Raw genomic sequence first — 23,508 nt, 5'->3', positions numbered from 1 at the left:
CATCTCCTCGATGAACTCTACTCAAACCAGTGGTGTGTAGATCTTCCAGAGAGCTGAATATGTCCCTGAAATGTAAGAAATATGATTACACATCTTAATTGTACTCAGGTTCATACCACTGTAGGAAGTCTTAGTAGTATTCCCATAGGAAGAGGTCCAGATGCTCTTTGCACTGTCACTTCCCCTTTTAGGCAGGGCAGAGATGTTAGGCCACCCTTGGGTGACTGGCATTCTTGGTATGGGGTAGTGCATCACCACACCCTCAATTGGATAGAAGCCATGCACCTTTGCACCTTTGAGCCCTCACTGGGAAGGTCCTGTGCTTCCCCCCTCTTCCCCACTCCTGGTCCCGGCCCTGGGCAGAGTTTCCTCTTGAGATAGCTGCGCTCTGTGCAGCTCTCAAGAGAGCAGATGGTGCTCTCCCAATTGCATACCCTCAGGTCCTGCAGTAGAGCTTGTGTACCTTCTTGCTCAGCACACTCAATCTCTCCTTTGGTAAGGATATCATGGTTAGAGTAATCTCATAGTGTTTTGGCTGAGGTTAACTCCTCGATTTGTGGGTCAGTAGGTTGAGCAAACTCCTTCCCCCTGTGCTTACAAGAAAAAAGTAGTATTACACGCTGGAGGGCACTTAGGACACCCCACTCTGATTAGATCCTTCACTATGTTGTCTCATCGATAACCTGCCACTTGAAATACTCCAGCAGGAGGGACTCACTCTCACTTACACCAAGGCTAGTAACCTGGGATCCACGTTGATGGCTGTGTCCATGGTGCTTCATGGCTTGACTTTTGGCATGATCACTCCCATGGAGTTCTGGTCATTGGTGAGGAGACGAGTTGGTGTCAGGTAGTAAGGCACCAACCTTTCTAGTCCACCTGGTCACCAATGTGTGGGTGAACCTGATCCTGTGTTGGAGGGACACAGTTCTCTCAGTGGTTTCTTGTCAAGTGTCACATGAGAGCTGGCTTTTGTTGCCCATATGTATGTTCTAGGGTTTACAGGTAGAGTTGAAGCAGCTATACAGATGAAGCGAGAAGATCCAGAGATTTCTTGATCTTCACAGCACCTTCAAGCTGCCACAGGGAGGCAAAGCACTGCCTGTGAGATTATCTGGTGCTATTAAACTTATCAACTTTGGGTATCCAGAGGAAGCCTCAGCCCCAGAAATTCCAGCAAGAACAGGCCCCCTTTTCATCTAAGAAGGGCCCTGACACTTCCAGCCCTTTTGGCCTCCCTTCCAGGGTCAGCCCAAGAGAGGGAACAGAGGAAAGAAGAAAGGAGGGAGTCACTGTGAGTGGTGATCTCCTTTCTCCACTGCCATAGGTAGGGGTTGCCTGTTGTGCTGTTGGGCACAGTGGCAGAAACACAGAGAGCTTTGGGTTGTCTTCATCTTTTGGGATGGGTACACACACCCATTCAGGGACTATTATCTCCCACCAACCCAGTGACCCCAATACACTTTCTAACCTAAGCTTTAAACTTGAATTCATAAGCCCTGTGGGTGCAGGTTGAAAAAGTGATGCAGAAAGGTACAGTTGAAATTCTTTCACATCGGTCCCTTGGATTCTACAGCCGTCTCTTTCTAGTCGAGAAGGTCTCTAGAGGTTGGAGACTGTTCATAGACCTCTCAGCATTAAACAGGTACATTCATCATACTGTATTCATGATAGAGAATGCTTGCTTAATGTTAGATTCCATTAGAGAGGGAGACTTGTGATATCAGTCAACTTGCAGGGGACAGACTTTATCCCCATCCATCAGAACTTGAGGAGGTTCCTCTGCTTCATCTGCAACAGGATGGTCTTCCTCTTCAAGGCCCTCTGCTTTGGCCTAGGAATGGTCCCTCAAGTTCTCTCTTAGGTCTTCGCCCTCATCTCTGCTCAGGCTCACTCAAAAGGCTTTCACCTTCTACATTGTTTAGACAGTTGCCGGATTCTCACTCCTTCTGAGAAACTACTCTTCTGGGACAAGTACTGTCTCATGGCTCTGTGCCATGATCTAGGTGTGATAGTAAATTGGCATAAGTTCGACCTTGATCAGGTACCTGCGGTTAGTTTGTGGACACTGAGGCAGTGAAAGCATTCCCAGCTGCTCTCCTCCTGGACAATCTTGGGGAAGTCACAGCATAGTCTTATCACCTGTGATCTCTGTAGTGGCAGGTGAAATGAAACTGGATCTTCACCAAGGATCTGCCTCACCCTCTAAATTGGGACGTAACAGAGGATCTCGCATGGTGGCTCAGTGAGTTCAACCTGCCCTGGGAATCTTTGTTAAGTGGGAAAACACACACACACACACACACACACACACACACACACACACACACACACACACACACACACACACACACACACACACACACACACACACACACACACACACAAACACAACACACACACACACACACACACACACTTTTTGAACAAAAATAAATTATTTTTAGAAATTTTTACTTTTACCAAAGTAATAACAGTTTCTCTCTCTCTCTCTCTCTCTCTCTCTCTCTCTCTCTCTCTCTCTCTCTCTCTCTCTCTCTGATAGCCTGAGATCTGTGTGTGGTAATATCTTTCACTCCCATAACATCAGCTGTCTTGATGGAAGCATTGTTTTATTATGGAAAAAATGTTGCTATTATTTTCTTTTAAATCTTTTGGTTGTCATCTCTGTGTCTTGCTGTCATCTCTAGCCTTCTGAGAGGCCTTGACAGCTTAATATATTTGCTCTAGCATTGCAGAAAAACATGCAAATACAAGACAGTGTAGTGGAAATGTGCACTGAATGAGAGCTATATGTAGACTGATCACCTTTCCTTTGTTTCATAGGGAACCACACTTTTAACATGGTAACTCCCATACATAGCCTAGTCAGCTGATTTTTCTGTTTGCAGTCTTAGCAAACATCCTCTAATGGGAAGATTTTTCCTTGGAAAAGATGTCTGTGAACTGATTTGTCTGATAGGGGAGACAATAGCTAACTGAGGTTCCTCTTTACGTTAACCAGTTACGACATGGCACTTAAATTTTTTGGAGTTCCTAGAAACTTTAGGGCCATTGCCTTCAGCTTAAGGGTTTGAATTGTTGTTTAAGTGGTTCTTCTCAAAAACTATTGTCATAAAAGTAGATGTCATGATTTTTAATATTTTGTTTTTATTTACCCATTTTTTAGTCCCTGATTGACCTCCTCTTGAATTTTAGTTGTCCACTGAATTAGGGATGTGCATTACTATTTAGGCAGTAAGTTTTCATATCATTGTCTAAACTGAGGGTGCTTTCTGATATGTAAAATATTCTGAAAAACCTATTATTTAAAAATAATTCATTACAGATGTTTTAAAATTGATTTTTATTGTGAGATCTTATTTTTCAAAGTTTTCAGAGTATGAAATTGAGGATGTTAATAGGAAAATCAGTATGTTAATAAGATTAAGGAATGTAATAGTAAAAAGTACAGTTGTTCATACACAGAACAAACTTTTGGTCTTAACATAAGGGAAAAGTTCTGTAGTGCCAGCTGGAGTCCAGTTAAAAAGTTACAAGGTAATAGGTGGCATTGGGAGATGGGCAAGATGGCAGTAGGTAGGAGGAGGAGCTGACCTCATATGAACTTTCTCCGGAAGATGACGCCAGTTCTTCTCTGACCACCCTTGTAGGAGGAAGCATTTTTGCTGTCTCTCTTAAAAGCTGGTTATTTTGCCACTCCCTGCCCACATTCACCATTGGATTCTGCTTTTCATTTTGGTTTTTGTGTTCAGTGTGATTTTGTGTGTTCCTACTTTGAGTATGCAATCCCACAACCCTCCCACACTCTTTAAACTCCAGAGAAAATTCCCTGGTGTTGATAACAATCCTTGTTCCCGATTCCTGCCTTCCTTTGTCCATCCTAGGTGTAGAAAATACTACTTGTCCTAGATGTAGAGCTAACTTGTGCAGCATAAGTAACCCTTGCCCTGAATGTGTTTATTGGCCTCCTGAGCAGTGGAAGAGTTTTGGTAGGAAGAGGAGTTCTAGAAGGAGGTCTGCGCTGTCATCTTGGGAAGGTTTTCCATGTCTTTCCCTTTTAAGTCTTCCTCTTCCTTTCCACGATCTTCTCACGCTGCTTCTTCTTCCATGGAATATTTTACTCCCTCTCATTCTTCTAATGCTTCAGCATCAGAAGATTCGTTTCAGGGGTGCAGGAGATCTTGTAATTGATGTGGATGGCCCTGCTCCCACGGAGGGGGAACCTTTCCCCTCCTGAGAGGGTAGAGGCTGCCCCTCCCTGTTCTGTGTTGTCAGGCGCAGAAGCTGACGGACTGTTGGAGCTGCTTAGGACTACCTGGCATACCAATCCTTTCCAGAGCAGTGTCCCATTGTTTATCCACCTGCACTCCAGTTTTGTCCGACATGACAGTTCCCTAGTCTACAGTCTTGGTGACATCATCTCACTTCACTTCTGCCAGAGCTTCTGTCACATAAGCCTCCTTCCAACTGTCTTCAACTCTCGTCGCTCCCCACTCTGTGACGTCATCTGTGTTGCCATCAGTTGTACCAACTGCTCCTGATTCTCTTATCCAAGTGGATTGTAATACTTTAGAGTTGAAGGTATCTTCACAAAGAAGTTCGGTTAATTAGAGGCTAAAGTATCCTTCCAATGGAGAGTGAAAGAGTTTTGGTCCCCAGCAAAGGATCCTGCCTTGTTCAAAGTTCCTTTATCAGAAGAAGTGAGGAAAGACTTAGCCTAGTGACTGGACAACAGGAACCTGACCACAGAAGTGTCCCTGCACTCTCTTCGTCTGGAGATCCTACTGTTCTCGGATGCCTCTCACGAAGGGTGGGGATCACACTTGGAGGATCTACTAAAATCAGGAGTGTGGGACCACCAAGACAAACTACTCCATATCAACAATCTGGAATTGAAAGCAGCCTTCCTAGCACTTCAGGAATTTCAAGACAGGGTGACAGGGCACTCCCAGCTTCTAACGTCCAACAACACTACCATGGTAGCGTATGTCAACAAACAGGGGGGGTTAGTGTCACATCATCTTCACAACCTGACAGTACAACTGCACCAGTGGGCAGTCTCTCAATCAGTAGTTCTTTTAGCCAGGTACATCCTAGGCAAGCAGACTGTAGTAGCAGATAAGCTGAGTTGACGGGGTCAGGTTTTGGGAACAGAGTGGCCACTACATCAAGAGGTGGCAGAAAGGCTTTTTCATCTATGGGAAAGGCCATCAATAGACCTGTTTGCAATGAGACATAACAGAAAACTAGAGGTTTTTTGTTCGGTCGTTCCAGATCCCTGGGACAATCTGGATGTTTACGTCTTCCCCCCCTTTTGTCTCATCCGTCAGGTCATTAACAGTCTGATGGTTTCCCAGAGCCACAGGATGACCCTTGTTGCTCCTTTGTGGCTGCACACAGAATAGTACCCCAGTCTTCTAGCCTTACAGACAGAAGCACCGAGAGAGATTCCTCCTTGGCACAGCCTTCTGTGTCAACTGCACATAGATTTCTCCAGTCAGTAGGGTCCCTATCTCTTCATGGCTAGAGACTATCCAGTATCTCTCGCGAGTGAGAGTCTTTTCTCGCAAAGCAGCAACCAAGATGTCAGGCTACCTCATGAAGTCTTGTACAGCTGTGTACCAGGGAAAGTGGGCCATCTGTTGTGATTGATGTTGTCAATGGGGGTCTCTCCAGTCAGAACTACTATTCAACAAATAGTAGATGTCTTCATTTTCCTTCGTAGGGAGAAACTTCTTTCAATATCTGCAATCAAGGGTTACAGGACTGCCCTAGGATTAGTTCTATGCCTCAAAGACATGAATTTAATCTCTTCATGGGAGATTTCTATGTTTCTCAAGAGTTTCAGGCAGTCCTGTTCTCCAAGAGACCTTAAACCTCCAAACTGGGGCCTAATATTGGTGCTGAGCAGTCTGACATGTAGTCCATATTAACCATTAAGGGCTTCTTCAAACCAGAATTTAACTCTCAAAACTGTTTTCCTTTCGGCCTTGGCATCTTCCAAAAGAGTAAGCGAACTACATGGACTATCCTTTAATGCTAAACACACGAGGGGTTGGGGGTCAGTAGCCTTTGAATTTGTCTCTGAATCCATGGCAGAAACCCAGAATCTTTCAGTTAATGACGACAGATACAAGACGCTCTCCTATCAGGGCACTTATTAACTACCTGAAAAGGACTTGACACTTCAGACCTTGTTGTCGAAGACTTTGTTATTACAGGCCAGATCACGAAAGAAATGTCCAAGAACACTGTCTCCTTTTGGCTTCAGTAAGTAATGAGACAAGCCTACTCTTCTCTTTCAAACCCAGAAGCCAATCTGGTGCATGCAAGAGCACATGTTGTCAGAGGACTAGGACCTTCCATCACATTAAAAAAAAACCTGTTGGTTCAAAGGATATTGAATGCTGGTACTTGGCTACGCCAAACCAACTTCACATCCTTCTGTCTGTGAGACGTTGCCTGCAGGTCCTTGGACACTTTTTCCTTGGGTCCAGTGGTGGCTGCTCCGCAAGTTGTGTAGTTCATCCATGCCCCTAGTGGTACAGTTTGTATCTAACCTAAAATGACTGGTTTTGAAAGTGAGAAAGAATGGTTTGAATGGTCTACTCCCTCTCTCTTTCTAATTCTTTCTCTGGTGGGCAGTGTAGAGAATTTAACCATCATGCGCTGGAACTGGTCAGATACAGGTGAATGTTAAGCCCTTCCCATTAGTTTTGACTGATTGTTCATACACAATATAAACTACCTCTTACAAGGGGAGAGAGGAAATAATGACAATAAGGCTGGTGGCTATCTTAGGGCTGTTGTCTCCGACAGCTTAGTTTTTTATTTCCATAGAGGCACAATGTAACAAAGCTCAGAGGCTTACGACTCCTTCCTCTACCCATCCTTGGCCAGGAAGTGAGGCCAGGTGAGCTGAACCTCCAGTCAATTCTGAGGCTTTCTCTATCCTCCCTCCAAGAGAAAGTCTCCCTTATGTTAAGACCAAAGATTCGTTCTGTGTATGAACAGATGACAAATTTTAAATCAATTTTTACTTCTCATAACTAACAAACCTGCAGTCTTAACATGTACAGTACTGCCCACCTCAAGCCAACCCCTCATGTTTTGCCTGGGCCAGAGAAAACTGTTGCTATCTTCTGGAGATGGGTCATAGGAGGTCGGCTCCTCCTCCTACCTACTGCCATCATCCCCATCTCCCAATGCCACCAATTTCCTTATAACTTTTTTTTAACCGGACTCCAGCTGGCGCTAGAGAACTTTTCTTTATGTTAAGACTGCAGGTTTGTTAGTTATGAAAAATACAAATTGATTTAAAATTTGTCATATTAGTTGCATGTCTACTTATTGTTTCAACCTGTGGGCTGCAAGCAACAGTTCAGCTGCTCTGATTGTAAAACATTACTTTTGTATGTGGGTTTTATCATCACTGACTATACTAGTTTCTGCTGTTTTGTAGGCAAGAAAATTAGGATTGCTTTATAGGAAACCATGAAGTATAAGGGTAGATTGGTATTTTCAATAGAATATTGTTGGAAGGAGGAAGAAGTTATTTTATTTTAAATTGCACATTTCATAGGTTGAAGCTGATGATTGAAGGGTATGCTTGAGGAATGAAGTTTTTATAGGTGTAGAAGAGATGATGATTTCACAATCGTTTGTGTCATTTGTCATTTTGACTTGTTAAAATTGGGCACTATTTTAGGTTATAGATAAAATTTGGATAGTGGTTCAGTATTTAACTTAAGTGATTGAATATTTAACTTTAAAGCGAGGCCATATGATTATCATCATGACCAGTACAGCTAGAGAAGTGTTGGTTTCCCAATACAGACATATGGTAGATCACTTAGGCTAGTGATGTGATATGTAACCGTGGATGTTTCCAAGATATTGTGATGCTGATATGTGAACCATTATCCATTATTCAAAGTTGTACTGAGTGCGGTTAGTTTACCGTAACCATTGATCCAGAATTATAACCTTTATGTGAGTAATAATTTTCATGTTCTGCCGCAAGTGCAAGGTCAGGATTTTAGCCATCCAGGTCCCTCACACTGACGTTACTGATGTTTCTTCTCCATTTTAAGAAAAACATGACAATAGATACAAAATGTCACAAAAGAAATGCAAACTTAAAGAAAAGAAAAAAATAAGCTGGCTACACATCTAGATTCAATGATCACACAAAAAAGAAGGGTAACATGTCTGCTCTCGAAAGCCACCAGAGAAAATGTGACTGGATAGCGTGGGGCAAGTGAGTGTATTTCACCCTCAATTTCCACCAGGGGCCACCTTTGTTTCCAAGTCTCAGTGACTGCATTCACACATGCGCACTGAATATACTCCACATAAAAAGCTTAGGTTTTTATACCTATGAAAAATAAAAATTGCCCTCAGAATTTGTTATATTTTCAGTGTGCATAGAAGAGAGATGCTTTTGGGAATGATTGGGGTGGACCTTATACTTTACCAAAAAAAAGAAATGGTAATGCTGTTACTAAGATATAATTGTCCTTCAAGTTTTTGGAACTGAAAGGCACCCTGCTAACATGTTGGGTACCCTTTGCTTGGCATTGAGGAGTTACCAAAATTATTTTATGAAAGGAATTTCATTCGAAAGGCAGTGTTATAAGAAAGAATTGGTGTTTGGTGGTATTCAGCGTCTACCCAACAATTTTCTTGATTTCTCATATTCTCATCAGTAGGTAGATGATATAACAAATTCCCAAAGGACATGGAAAGATATACTGTTGTCATTTATATATTAACCCTCTTTAAGTTTCAAAGCTCACACAGGTGGTTATCTTTAAAGGAAATGAATGAAACATGAAGGTGTGCAGGTATATAAGGAGGGAGATGTCTGGATGGTTCATTGGTCATTGGTATTTCTTTTTTTGTTGAGATTTGATTTCGGCTGGTTTTCCATGTTCTTTCTTCAGATCTTTGTTGTTACTTGAGAAGTGGTGGTCTCTCTCTCTCTCTCTCTCTCTCTCTCTCTCTCTCTCTCTCTCTCTCTCTCTCTTCTCTCTCTCAGTGACTGATTTTTCCTGATTTTTTCCTGTTTCCCCAGTTGAGGGAAATTCAATTTCCTAAACAGTATTTTATGTAGGGACTTTTTCCTAGAATATGCAGGACTTTGAGAAACAAGGAGGCATAGATAGTCTGGTTGCAGTGTCTGTAATTTTCATGGCTCTAATTAATTCTTTTCTTTATGGTTGTCTTCGATGTTCAGTAGTCATGAACACTGAGCTACTTAATAGTTGACCAAACACTCTCTCTCCTGTAGTGTAGACATGTTTGACTGGAACGTGGGTGGTCTGTATTTTATCAATCATATGTATGCAAAGTGGATTTACTACATATGTTCAGCATTAGTACAGTATCCTTAGAGCTGATTAAAGGTTATTACACAAGGTAATTTCCTTATATCAGCAAATAAGAGCATGACTAAACTAATGCAAATTCATCAAAATGTTCATTACCAATGCCCCTCTCTAAACAGTCCTATGGTGACCTGCCTAAATATTCAGTTGGATGATGATTAGACACTTACAAATACTAGAAATTGCAGAGCAAACAAGAATTATAATCTGGAGAAAGTATTTTCTTGGTATTTCTATTGATAACTTATAACAATCAAATAATGGTAGTACAAAATTATGTTAAAAATGTCAACTTTACCACATTAGCATCTCCTCCACCACTATTTCCAACCAGTAAAAGTATGATTTGCTGCCACATATTTATAAAAATCCAATTTGATTCTAATAGTCCACTGGAATTTGTAGTTTTCAGTTACTGTACTTGAAAGTGCTACAGAAGCCATTCAAAAGTACTGCATTGTCCTAAAAATTCTCTTGTATATTACAACAGGTTGTTATATTTAATGGCATATTAGACATGAAAGAACCCATCCTCATTTTCAGAAGGGAATATTAAAAAACTGTGTGTTTGTGTGTTTACAAGTAAGCATTAATGTTTTTGAAATATATAGCTATAGTGCAACCAAAAAAACTTGGTAAATGCATGTAGCCAGAACAGCAGGAAGAATCTTTTAAATAATAATTTTACTCTTCTCTAATTTATAAGAGAAAACAAAAGCAGCAGCAGAAAACATTTATAACACTCCCCTCCATTACTTCTGCCTCTGGTGGATAACATACTGACAGTGAATATATGAGTGCTTAAATTTGTAAACAGAATGAAAACAAAGAGAAAGAATAAGATATAGTTAAAGGTGTGAAATTATTTGAAAGATTCTGCACTAGTGTGTTTTCAGTCATTTTTACTCCATAAAGTTATGTACATGATTGTGTTTTTATGTAAAGTTGATGTGAAAGCTTAGCCTTCATTTGTCTACATATACAAATGCATTGCATTAGTAAATGTGGATGAATGGAGGAGACCAAGAGGGAAGCACTTAGTGGTCCCTCTTCTCTTTCTCTCTGGTATAGCATGTTTATTGATACTTGATGCAGTATAGTATTCAAATTACTGTAATTCAGTAATGTAATTTTCTAGATTTTTCAGTACTGTATTGTGCATACATACAAGTATGCATCATGTTAAGGTAAATTACCCACTTTTGTTGCATTTGCAAACACTATATTTTGTAAGGAAAATTTTAAAAGAGAGAGAGAGTGCCTGGAACAAGGAGGAGAGAGACCAAGAGAGAGAGAGAGAGACAGAGAGAGAAGCGGAGTGATGCTAATGCTGCATTGTCAGAAGATGAAGTTTTAGTCTGTCTGCTGTCTAATGCATCAGGTTGATAAAGAAGAAGTAAACTGTATGCAGTTTGTGTTTCTCTCTGGTATAGCATGTTTTTGATACTTGTGTATGGTATTTTACTGTAATTCATTTTCTAGATTTTCAGTTTTGTCTTAAGGTGCATCATGTTAATAATTAACTTTTGTTATTTGCAAACACTAATTTTGTAATAATTTTGAGTTGTCTTAATATGCATAATAATAATAATAATAATAATGATAATAATAATAAAAAGGGAGTCATATGCCATAAAATATGTTAAGTCTTCTCCCCACTAATTACATGAAGCTTTTGCAAATGTTGGAATATCTTGGATCCCTACTTATGAGTATATTAAAGGCATGAGGTTATGCCCCCTGTTAACTCAGGTGTGGCTATCTGACCTAACTAAATTGGACTAAATTTACTAAATTAGCTAAATTTAGGAAACTAAACAGCAGTGCAAAGTGTATATAACTGTCATTGAACCCCATGCTAAGTATTACAGAAATGTTACTCAAATTTTTCATTCAAAAGTTATTCTTTATTGTAAAATCCCTTTGGGCACAAATGTTGCCTTTCAGTGGATAATGTAAACTGGAATTGATATTCTTTTCTCTCCATGCAGTTTGTTAAGGTTTTGCCTTCATTGAATGGTAACAATGACAGGATGATTGATTCTTGTCATTGCATAGTTTTGATATATGAGATGGAAGGAAACTTCTAAGTATTTGTAAATGTCCAGTATTGAAATCGGTCAAAAATGTGTAATTTAACACAGTCCAAATCAGACTAGTTTGAAAAATCATGTTTCATACCAGTAATGGCAGCTATCTTTAAAATGGCAATGACTGGATTTTTGATGACTTGTTTGTATTATGCAGGTGGTAGTTCCTGTGATGTATATATAATAAATAGATTTATGTTTTTGCTGGCAGCCTTGGGCAGCATAATTAAAATTGATGTTGGCTGCACACCCTCTTTTTTTTTTTTTATAATGTCTTTTGCCAGAAGTATAACAAATTGATGAGTTTAACACAAAATCCACCATAGTCATGCTTAGCTGTCCCACTGTGTTTCTGTGTGGAAGTTCAAACTTTGACCAATAGTGAATTCTAAATTTTGGAAATAAATTAAGAAAGTTTCAGCATATTCATCGTAGGTTTATCTTATTAAATTTTTAATAGGATAAATAAATTGTTATTTATTATTAAATAAAATGTTAGCTTTATTGCTAAAACAAACACTTTGTGTCAGTTTATTACAGTTAGGAATTTCAGCTCTGTTGCCTAATTAAATAGCCAAATAAGTAATTTGATAATGATGGTGATGATAATACTTTAGTAATAATGTTATTTATAAGTTTCTTCTGTTGAAATGGAAGAGGAAAATTCAGATCTCTGTTATTGGTAATATTTTGGTGTTATTTGCATTATTTTAGTGTTTCTGAGTGGTGTCTTGTTGAAGATAGCAATAAAAATGTCGAGAGACTGGTGAGAGGTTATTTCTGAAGTGTTTTTGAAAAATCCACCTTCCAGGATATACAGATTATCACAGGTCCACAGTAACAAGGAATACTCAATGGAGAAGTTAGGAGACATAAAGTTTGTCATAAGTAAATGATTTGAAGTAATAAGTTAATTAATCCTCATAAAAGCTAGACCACCAAGCTCTTGTTTGGAAGTTATATGCATTTTATCCTTTGCCAAGATGAAGCCACCTTATGGTATTAGTGAGAACATCGTCCCTGTTAACTTAATTGATAACATCATGTCATTTATTATAAGAAGAATGAAGTGGCTAACCCTCTTCATAACAACCCAGTATCCCCAGAGAAGGGGAGGAATATCATGTCAATTTAAATATGTTGAGATGACCTCCACCCCTTCTGTAAAGAACATTATCACCATTTCCAGGAGAGTAGCATCCATGAGCTCTATAATACTACCCATGACAGTTCCCTTTCACATCAGGCTCTCCTTTGAGCTTTCATGATTGGTTCAGTGCCTGACCACCATTGGCTTTTTCCTGAGAACCCTCCACATAGTATACAACATACTTTTGTGAATGTTTTCCAAGAAAATATTATCCTCCCAACAACTAACTAAAGGAGGACCAGTGCCCAAGACCAGTAAGAGAAGGTTATTCTCCAGCAGGACACCTGAGAGGCTGCCAGACAGGTGGCAAAACAGATAATATTGGGCAACCAATCAGAAGCTTGAAACTATTTGTGAATCCATCAGATTAGCCTCCCCTGTAATATGTATTGGTCAAAGTTTTGCCACTCTTAGAGTAACTTTCCCTTGATAGAGAGAATTAATCAATGTTGAAATGTCTGGTACCTTAATGGAAAAAGTATGGTCCTAAGTTTCCTTTGGCAATTTGAGTTTTTCCTCTTAGTTTCCAAGGAGAAGAAATCCAAAGGAATGCAGAAAAGCCTTTTTATAAAATCCATATAGTAGATGCAGAAAATTTTTAGACTTGTAAAGAAATGGTCTGCTGCCGAAATCATCATCATCATCATCATGGCACAATTCAGAAGCCATGTAGATAACTAACAAGTGTCCAGGCATTAGCAGTCCCTTTATGTGAAGTATAATTGAAAAGGTATCAATTTTTGTAAAAATAAGGTTGACACATTACAGTATCTTGATCATAAATATATAAAGTACTGCAGTAGTAAGATGAGACGACATTATTCATTCTCAATGTAGGACTGGCCTAAAGAACTCATTCTGAACAAAAGGGCAAAAATTGAAACTTGTATAACATTGAATGTCAACAGACTGGTTGGAGGAGGCAAACCTTAGTTAGTGATAAGTTTAGGAAGGCAACACATCTTAGGGTTGAGGAAAGATCAAAAGGATATAGTAGTGCTATACTGTAGTATTGTATTGCATACAGTAGCTGTTGGGTAACACTTTAAGCAGTACCCCCTTTTGGGACTAGGATATGATACAGAGACTGTAGTATAGGCCAAGGTCTGAGAGCATTAGTCATTATAAATCATAAGATGGCTGTATCACTTAAGATGACCTGGCTGTTATGGATAGGGGCCCAAATGCTCTTGTCAGCAGCTATGCAGAACATAATTTTCAAATCAGTAATTTTAAAAAAAGGAAACTGAAAATCCTTGAACAATCAAAAAAGGTTCAATGAATAACAACAGATTTTAGAGTGAAGAAGTTATATACCAATATTAAATAGAAACAAACACTTATCTCAATGCCATTTGAGTCCTTAATCCTTTGCACAGTGCATAAGGGATACGACATAGCTTGATAAAAGTTTTTAGGCTTATGAATTAGCTAAAGGAAATTATGAAGCGTGTAAAGATGATTGCATTGATTTCAGCAAAACTTATTTAAAAATTATTCATGGAAGATGAACACAACAAGGTTCTTTGAGGGATTTGATGGGTTCTAATTAATAATTGACTGTGGGTAGTAAACGCTTATATTCATAACTAAATGAAGTATGCCATCCATTTCACAACTAGATATTTTAATCAAGCCATTTGTAACCTAGAGGTAGTGAAGCAGTTACTTTCAAATGATCAGATTTACATTTTTCACTGCTATCTATACTATAGATTACTTCATCCTCAATAATAAGGTTTAGTCTGGAAAGTATAAAGGATCTTTTTCAAGTGTAAGGTCTTAATAAGATTATACTGTTATGATGCATTACATATGAAAGGAAATCGGATTATTTCCAATTTAATTGCTTGCAGAGTTTTTAGAGTACAAAATAGGACCTTTGGCTAAAGTATTAATTTTTGAAAATCATGTGCAGCATTAGTGTAATTACATATGACAGGTTTTGCATAGGGCAAGTTTGCATCTTTTATTTTTTTGGTACCAGTTTTTGCAACCACTTGTGTAATAGTTTTTATGGAGAGTGAGGTCACTGGAGATTCATGGGGAGGTCAAGTGGGTTATGATTTTACTTGATAAATTATTAATTTTTCCTTTCCTTTTTTTCTTTTTCTCCCTTTTCCAAAACATCCTTTCCTTTCTAATCCCATTAAATCATTTACATCATGACTAATTATGATATTCCTGCTTACTTTGCTGTATTTCCTAATGTATTTAAACTGGTCTTTTATCTTTTGCTTGGGTTACTGGTGATGGATGACATTAATGTGTATATATATAAATAAATTTGATCAAAATATATTTGTGATTATTGATCATAACTTGCTTTTGCAATTGAAATTTCATTTATACTAATGGTGTGGTATTTTCTTGTGCTTCATGGTATGTACTGTAATGCCCTACTAACTACTGTCCTTCCTGTCCTGTAATATGACTAATTCTTCCTCACAATTCTGTAATATACTCTTTCTTGATTTATCATCATGCTATATTGTCATCATAATATTACCTTAAAACATCTTTTGAGATTCATTTCCCCAATATGCCTGAGGTCGTCATATTTTTCCTGGACTAACATTTGAAATTATGTACTTTGTATGTTTATTTTTTGTGCATGATGTTCCAATGATATTTTGACATTAACAATGACAACATGTATCCCCTAATCATTCTTGGGATGATGTCAATTTCCATTTCCTGTCTTTAAAACACCTTCATCAATACCTCTTATATCATATATTGCTTGCATTCCTGTATGGTCCTTCATTTTAACTCATTGGACACATTACATTTCACATCCTTCCTGAACATTATCCTTGATTCATTCATAACCCTACCAAAACCTTAGTAAAGTGAATATCAAGAGTGCTGTGTCAGCCCTCAACTCGACTAGTGTTTCCTTTGGTACTGCGAGCAGCAATGGACGGATGGGGGATACGATAGCTACCGGGGATGAGGCATCATTGGATGAAAACATCAAGAGAGCTGTACTGGCAGAGGAGGAAGCAATGTACGAGAAGTTAAAGGTAGGGTGTACAGTAGATATTATTATATTGGTAAATATTAAATGAAAGTCATAGAGGCTTTTTTCAAATATTCAGGGTTACTAATTTCATTATTAGTAATTAAAGTCATTTCAGAAATATTGCTTGGGTAATTCACATATGAAAAATGAGATCTTTGTTCCCAAGGCCTTGAGTTGATCATGATTACCAATATGGGTTGAAAAGCTTTAGCTGCTTTGTCAATAAACTAACCTATATCAATGAAGATTTTCATAGGTGTTATTGAATTTGGCATACTGATAGTTTAGCTCTTCCACAAAAGATTGTAAAAGATTAATTTACTGATAACACTTGAAGGTTGGGTAGTAGCATTGGGATTGGGAAAGAGGTTAACGAATTTGAGCCGAAATTTTTCAGTTATGTATTGGTACATTTAATGAGTAATATGTTCATATCAGTAAATTATTTTTTTTTATAGATCTCATACTATAGGTTATTTTCCTGATTAAAATTACCGAAACAGTTTGTCAAGTATTAAAATTCTTGGTTTAATACATTAAGACATTGAATTGCCAAATAGTATAATTACCAGTACAACTAAAATTTTGCTCTTCCTACTTTTTCTATGGTGAAACTTGAGTTTTTTGCAACAAAGCCATCTTCTAGATATGCCCACACCTTTGGTCTTTTTTAATCCTAGACACTTTATTCTTATTCCTGGCTCAAAAGGGGATGATGATCCCAAGCTCCTCACTCCTAGATGTGCTAGTTTTTTTTTTTTCTTGAACACAGTTATTGTTTTATTCTATTTCTGGTTGTATTTAGCAGGTTGGTAAATCTTATAAAATCAATCACTTTACCTAGCATAGACCTGGTCTCCTCTGGGTGAAGTTTTTGTTTCCTTACCACACCTGAAGTTTGATTTCTAAGGAAAGGACTGTTGCCTTTTGGTAGGTGTAATGTTTTTCAGTTTTCTTGTTCTTATGATATTTAACCCTCATACTCTGTGATGCCAGGATTGTGGTCTTAATGTCAGTTTCTGTGAGGCCCTACTTGTGGTTTTGTTCAGAATTGGCATCCTGACATTTAAAAGGCTTAGCTGACCTGCAGAAACCACTGAAAAGTTGTCCTACTGTTTGATGACTGATTCCATTTCACAAAAAGTACAGTAATTAGTTGATAGCATTACATTCTTTTGAAAGACGGTGATGTGCATCTTTTGGCTGATGTGTTAGTAAGAAATGCTAATAATAAATTTTTCTTTATTTTTATGTTAACCAGTAAGAAATGCTAATAACAAATTTTTCTTTATTTTTATGTTAACCTTGGATGGTCAGCAACACTGTGGACATGTTTTTTTGATGGAGACTGGGATGACAGAGATTTCATCAGAGACAGCTGAACTCTGGCGTGGAAAAGTAAGAATGGCTTCAGGTTGTCTCAATATTAGGTTCTCCTTAGTCTCTGACCACTTGGGACGTTCACCCCAATGCTTTCCTAATGAAATTCTAGAAGTTTTCATCAATGGAAACAAGTCTCATTTGTAGTTACCACTATTCCAGTGAATGAAATGAGAAATATCAGATCCTCCCTCCCATGACCTAGGTGTTATAGTGCATTGATCCCTCTTATTACAGATTTCTTTAGAATTTCAATGGATTAGTTAGGGCTTTATACTGTTTATGTAAAAGACATGATGAAACATCAACTGGCAAATAGATACAGTACACTAATCACAAGAGTTACTTGAAAGTCTGAAATTTGAGATTTGACAATGGCCCACAATTTGAAGGGCTATGCCAGGACTGGTAGGATAGAACAGTTAACAGGTCAGTTCTATTCCTCTCTCCCAGGAGCCCACAGTGTTGTTGAACCTGAACTCCTTACTAATTAGGATTTTTTCATCATTTTGATACCTTATGCTGGAGAGGACAGCATTGCTTCCCCAAACCAGGAAGCTCCCATGATGATGGACATGTTCATGTCCGGCCCAAGCAGATTTTCTAAGTACTAACCTAGAACTGGATATTATGGAAACCTGTAGATTTACTGGCATATTACTGAGCTGCATTGATCCCAGTATGCCAGAGGGTAACATCCCTCTCACTCAGGTTGCATGTCGTGGATTTCACTTTTTTTTTTTACTTTTACAGACCAAGGTGACATTGGTTGGTTGCACTGTAGTTATGGAGCAAAGATTGCTATGATAATTTGGAACCTTAGAAGTTTTCTGGGACAGTCTTCTTTTGCTACTTCAGAGATATTCCAGGGATACCCCAACATGGCGCTGGAGTCTCGTACATCAACCTTAGTTGTTGTTGGTAACATAAGAACTTTTAGATTATGATTCATCTTGTTTGTAGGGGCCCTGCTAGCCACAGAAGTAGAGACTTAACACCAATGCTAAATTCAAAACTTGCAGAGGTGTACGTTCCTGTTCAAGTGGTTAACCTCTGGAGATAAAGTACCTTCTGAGAATGAATCTCTGGTTGACAAGCATCATCCCTTCATACAGGCTGGAGGTAATGAGTTCAGGCTTACACAACTTGTTATTTACAAGAATACAAATGCAGCTAAAATCAACCTCAGAATCTCTCATTATTTAAAAGACAGTCCAAAGTGTCCCCCTCTTCATGTATTCACAAAAGATTACTAAGAGAGACCTCTGCTTTTGTTCTGGCAAGTCATCTTAAATGTGTATAGTAGAGTAAAAGATAGCTGCACTACATAGCCTCACTACATTGCTCAACACTTTTCCACTCTAGCAGAATCTCATGTTCTTAAGGGGATTCTGAAGTCAACTCCTTTTTGTTGATCACAGACAGGTGTTGATTTTTTGTAATCATCCAAGTTGTGCTCTAACATTTTTAAAGCAGTTGACAGCCAATGACCTCTCTTTAATGGCTTTTGCTTCAACTGTATAATGCACCTCTCTGCTCACTTTGCAGCTTTGGGGCACTAATCTTACTCCCATGAACATTAAATTGGATCCTATATTTTAATCTGCTTGTTCATTCCACTTAATGATGTGCTAGTGGTGAAACCAAAATAAAACTTTTTATTATAAAAACCTGTAATTTCTATCAAGTACCTTGCCTCCCATTCCTGTTGATTGCTAACAGCTATATCTTAGTCTGCAGGGTAAGTAGAACATTTACATAGCTGTCTAACCAAAAAAGTGTCATCATTTAAGTCAAAAATGGAGTGTCCAGGATTTGGGAAAGCTATGGGTGTGGGCAAATATAAATGCTAGGTTTGTATGGAAAAGAAATGTTTTAGACTCATTCTTTAAAAGTATGGTTTTTAAGGTGTATGTAAGTCATTAATACAGTGGATTTTGAAGAGAAGTTATTGAAGGTTTGTATTAGTGTATTCTTATGGCTTTTTCAGTTAATGCAATTAGAAAACAACTATATTCCTGAAGTTCTCATGTGCAAGAAAATAATTTAAATTTAAATAATTAATCTCGTGTACTGTGCCTTAGATTCTATCATTTATGCATAAAAAATGTGCACACTGTATCCCAGTTCTTATTGTGTAGATGTTCAATATTTTTTATTTTTTGTTTTTATAAACTAAAGTTATTCTTCTTTAGCCCTAAATTTATCATGTACTTTCATTGTATTTATTATTTAATGGAAATGTCATTATGAGGAGAAGGTAGGTGGTAAAGAGCAAGGTCTTGATTATCAAAACCTTATTTGTTAAGTTTATTATGATCTGTCTTGAGAATAGGAGAAAAGATGGAGTTTGTTATATAAAATGAATTGTGGTGTAGATTGAAGCCAATCATGTTGGTCAATATTTAAAAGTGTTCACAGGAACTATTAGCACACAGATATATACTATCTATTGTCTGTCTTCAGGGAAAACACATTTAGTAGAATGACAAAGTACAGTAGAACCCCGGTCCTCGACCGTATCAGAACTCGACATAATCAGATTTCGACTTGAAATTTCGAGTAAATATTGCATTGTAGCTCGAACAAAAAATGGAATCTGACCTGATGAACCACATGATTTTTGTAAACAAAGTGTTTCATGTTTCAGTCAGTTGGCACTAATTGGCGTGGTTCCCAGGCACCGTTTAAACCCCACTCAGCTGTGCTTCAAGTGTTTTGATATATTTCCTTAGCTTTTGTGGCTTTTTGTACTATATTTTGATAAAACAGGGGTCCCAAGAAAGCCATTGCAGATAAGCAGAAAAAGAAAACAGTAAGAACCACAATTGAGCTTTAAAAAGAGATTATTGAGAGGTATGAAAGAGGCATTCGTGTGAATGATTTAGCATCTCGGTTTAAGCTACCGAGATCGATAGTACAGGCAGTCCCCGGTTATCGGCGGGGCTCTGTTTCTGAGGGTGTGATGATAACCAAAAATCGCTGCTAACCGAAAATCTCCGGAGCTTTCTTGGCAATTTTCAGGGCTTATCGGCGCCAAAAAGCACCGATTTTTTCTGTTAGGTATGTATTGGTGCCAATACCCAATTATCGGCGCCGATGAGCGGAAATCAGCGATTTTCGGCACCGAAAATTGCCGATTTTCGTCACTAGACAAGCACCATAAAACCGGATCTCCGTTAACTGGGACTGCCTATAAGTACATTTTTAAAGCACAAAAAGGCAATAGAAAGTACATTTTTAAAGCACAAAAAGGCAATAAAAAGTACTAGTGTTGCTAAGGGGATTACGAGTTTGACAAAACAGAGGTGATAGTATTTCGGAGGCAGTACTGTATTTGCCGTCGTAGAAGATGCACCCTCGTATACGACACCCCTATTTTACAAGGATATTTTTTGGAAAAAACAATTTTAGTATCATAACATTTATTGGAAGATATTTTAAAGTGATCTTGTGGGGAAAAAATGTATGATTCTGTGCATGAAATACAATACAGGTAAACAATCCTTTATCCAAAATTCTAAAAACTGCAGAGCTCTAAAAACCGAAGACATTTTGTCAAAAGTAGAGCATCAGTTCATAAGGTTGGTGGTTTGCCATGCTAACGGCTGACCTGAGTCATTTGGGTGTTTGCTGCTACTCAAATTATTTTTCTTACGAAATCCCAAGAACTGACTTTGTAGAATCCCAAGATAATAAAATATTTGTACATCTGCCAAGCCTTAGAGTCCTAAATAATCTCTCTCTCTCTCTCTCTCTCTCTCTCTCTCTCTCTCTCTCTCTCTCTCTCTCTCTCTCTCTCTCTCTCTCTCTCTCTCTCAATTTGAGTCTCTTTAACCAATGGCTGTTAGTACATATGCACACAGTGTGTGTGTTCATAGTGTTTTAAAAATGTATAGTACAGTTAATACATCTTTGGAAGACAAAAAACATATATTTTGTTGTCAGTCACATGGAAACAGGAAACAAATGGATTAACATTCCTTGAAAGGTTAAAGAGATGAATCTCTCTCTCTCTCTCTCTCTCTCTCTCTCTCTCTCTCTCTCTCTCTCTCTCTCTCTCTCTCTCTCTCTCAGGAAAAGACCCTGCTGATTTGAGTATCTTTAACCTGTTAAGCGTCACCCACGTAATAATACGTTTACTGCGATCTACTCGGTAGCGCCTTCAACGGGATATTACATTCAAGACTTTAACTCTGCTTTTCAAGCTGTCAGCACCGTAATAATACGTTTACTTGTATGGAAAATGTTGAAACATCATTTGGTAACACTCTCAGAACACGTAAGCTGTAATTGATGACTTATTTCCTCCCTGGCAACTCTTTTCAGTTGGTCGCTTGATGCCTAGATGACTATTTTTTTTTCAGTACGCTTCGGGCATTTTCAGAGACAACACGGCTTTGACGTCGTTCTCATTGAATGTCACAAAGAGGAGCCGTATGTCTTCAGGTGAGATAAATCAAATCCTAGATGAGGTGTCTGATACTGAAGACATATTTGATGATGAGAGCTCTAGTTCTGAATCATGGAGGAGGATATTGAAGAAACAAACTTTGCTTCCAATAGCGAGACCTTTACTTTTGTTGCTGATCCTGGCGTGAAATTTTCAGTTGAGGATAAAGAGAATCCATTAGAATGTTTGAGAAATAATTTGATGATGAAATCATTGATTACCTCGTGAAAGAAACAAACAGATTTGCAAATCAGTTTCTAGATGAGAATGTAGAACATTTGTTTCCACAATCACGAGTACATAGATGGATTGTGTCTAGCCCCTTGCTTTAGAGATTGGCATACAAAAGAATAATAGTGCATGTATGTTCAACACTTTTCATTCAGTATTTTGTAGTCTTATGAAATAAAATAATAGTAGTAGTAATAGTTTTTTATCCTATCATTTAATAAAATTCCTACTCTTAACTACAGTACGAATTATAAGCATAAAAATCAATATTAACTTTGAAAAACTATCATCAGTGATATGACCGCTAATTGCAAGAAAAAGCGTGACGATACGTTAGCGGCGAGCTCATCCGGGGGGGACGCTTAACAGGTTAACCAATAGGTATTAGCACATATATGCACACACTGTGTGTGTGTGTAATCATAATGTTTTAAAAAATATGTAGTAATGGTAATACATCTTTGGAAGACAAAAAAAAAAAAAACGAACACATTTTGGTGTCGGGCACATGGACTATAAAGGGTGTGACCAGCAGGTAAACAGAAATGGGTTAACATTCCTCGAGAGATTATAGAGATGAGTTTTGTTTTGAAGATATGTCAACGTAGCGTTAGTAAATGTCTTCTGAAGCAAAAAAAAAATCTTTTGTTGCTGAAGAATCTCTGAACCAACAATTTAGCACTCAGAGTAATAAGAAGGAATTACTTCTGTTCTTCATGTAATCAGTAAAATATATACTGTATACTTAAAAACCATGTACTGTGTTTAAAACACACTTAGGTCATCATCACCTTTATGTGAGCAAAACGTTCTTTCTCTGATAGAATATAGCTAAAACTTGATTGGCTGGCTGGTTGCCATGGAGAGCTGTTAGCCAATGACAACCCCCTATGTCTGTTTTATTTATAGACATTTTGATCACAAATTGTGTGTATGGCACTTAAGTTTGAATGTCTTGATTATTTGACTGCTTCTTGCAAAATTACTCAATGATTTGTTGTATATAATTATTTCTTCATGAAAACAAGAATTTAACAATAATTTTAACTTTAATATAGTGGTATGAAAAATCCCACACAGTTTGTCATAGTGATGCGTCATCACTTATGAACCCTGTTCCTGGACTGTCCTTAAATGCACAACTGCAAACTGATGACGATGTTAGTAACAATAAAGTACAACCCTCTCCAAGGTCCATATGATGAAATGTATTTTATAGTCTTACTTATAGTTAAAATTCACAAGTTGAATTACAATTATTTTGAACATGCATATTTTTGCATTTTACAGAATGTTTTTGTTGAAAAAATGTGTTAGTGAACATATGGGCTTAATTGTCCCACTATTTGATGATCTTAATTATCTCACATTCATTTAGTAGTATAGTAATATAAATAATAATAAACTATAATGAAAAACATAAAAAAAGGAAAGAATTTTTTTTGCTGCAGTAATGATGTTTGATTATGCCCCTGACCCCACAGTTCGAAATCCGAAAAATTCCAAAAACTGAAACACTTCTGGCCCTGAGGATTTCAGATAAAGGATTGTGTACCTTATTGTGAGAGTAATACATGTACAGTATTCCAATAGACTCTGTGTGAAATATACCATAAATACTACTGTATGTAAATGTTTGTGTTACCACAACAAGCCACTAGGGTGGCACTATGGTTTGTTTACATCTCATGGCAAATGGCTTAAAGGCAAACTACCTATGTATCATAAGGAGTTTATCATAAGTGTGTGACAACAGACATAATTAGGCTTGCTTTCAATATTTTAAT

The 23,508-nt window shown here is 37.8% G+C and overlaps 1 protein-coding gene across 21 annotated transcripts in view; it reads left to right on the top strand.

Annotated features, from left to right (window-relative positions):
* The window catches only part of lap (like-AP180), a 425,173-nt gene that overhangs the window by 285,523 nt on the left and 116,142 nt on the right, over positions 1–23,508 (top strand). For 9 of the 21 annotated variants that reach the window (XM_067123893.1, XM_067123886.1, XM_067123884.1 and 6 more), the window contains 2 exons: positions 15,481–15,658; positions 16,975–17,055. In XM_067123893.1, coding sequence (XP_066979994.1) covers positions 15,481–15,658; positions 16,975–17,055 — 259 coding nt within the window. The remainder of the gene's footprint in view (positions 1–15,480; positions 15,659–16,974; positions 17,056–23,508) is intronic. The other 12 variants (XM_067123899.1, XM_067123895.1, XM_067123896.1 and 9 more) reach the window with 3 other exon arrangements.

The sequence above is a fragment of the Macrobrachium rosenbergii genome, chromosome 21 (genome assembly GCF_040412425.1).
Source record: "Macrobrachium rosenbergii isolate ZJJX-2024 chromosome 21, ASM4041242v1, whole genome shotgun sequence".
Lineage (NCBI taxonomy): Eukaryota > Metazoa > Arthropoda > Malacostraca > Decapoda > Palaemonidae > Macrobrachium > Macrobrachium rosenbergii.
The sequence above is the reverse complement of the archived record's forward strand: the minus strand, read 5'-3'. Positions and strand labels throughout refer to the sequence as shown.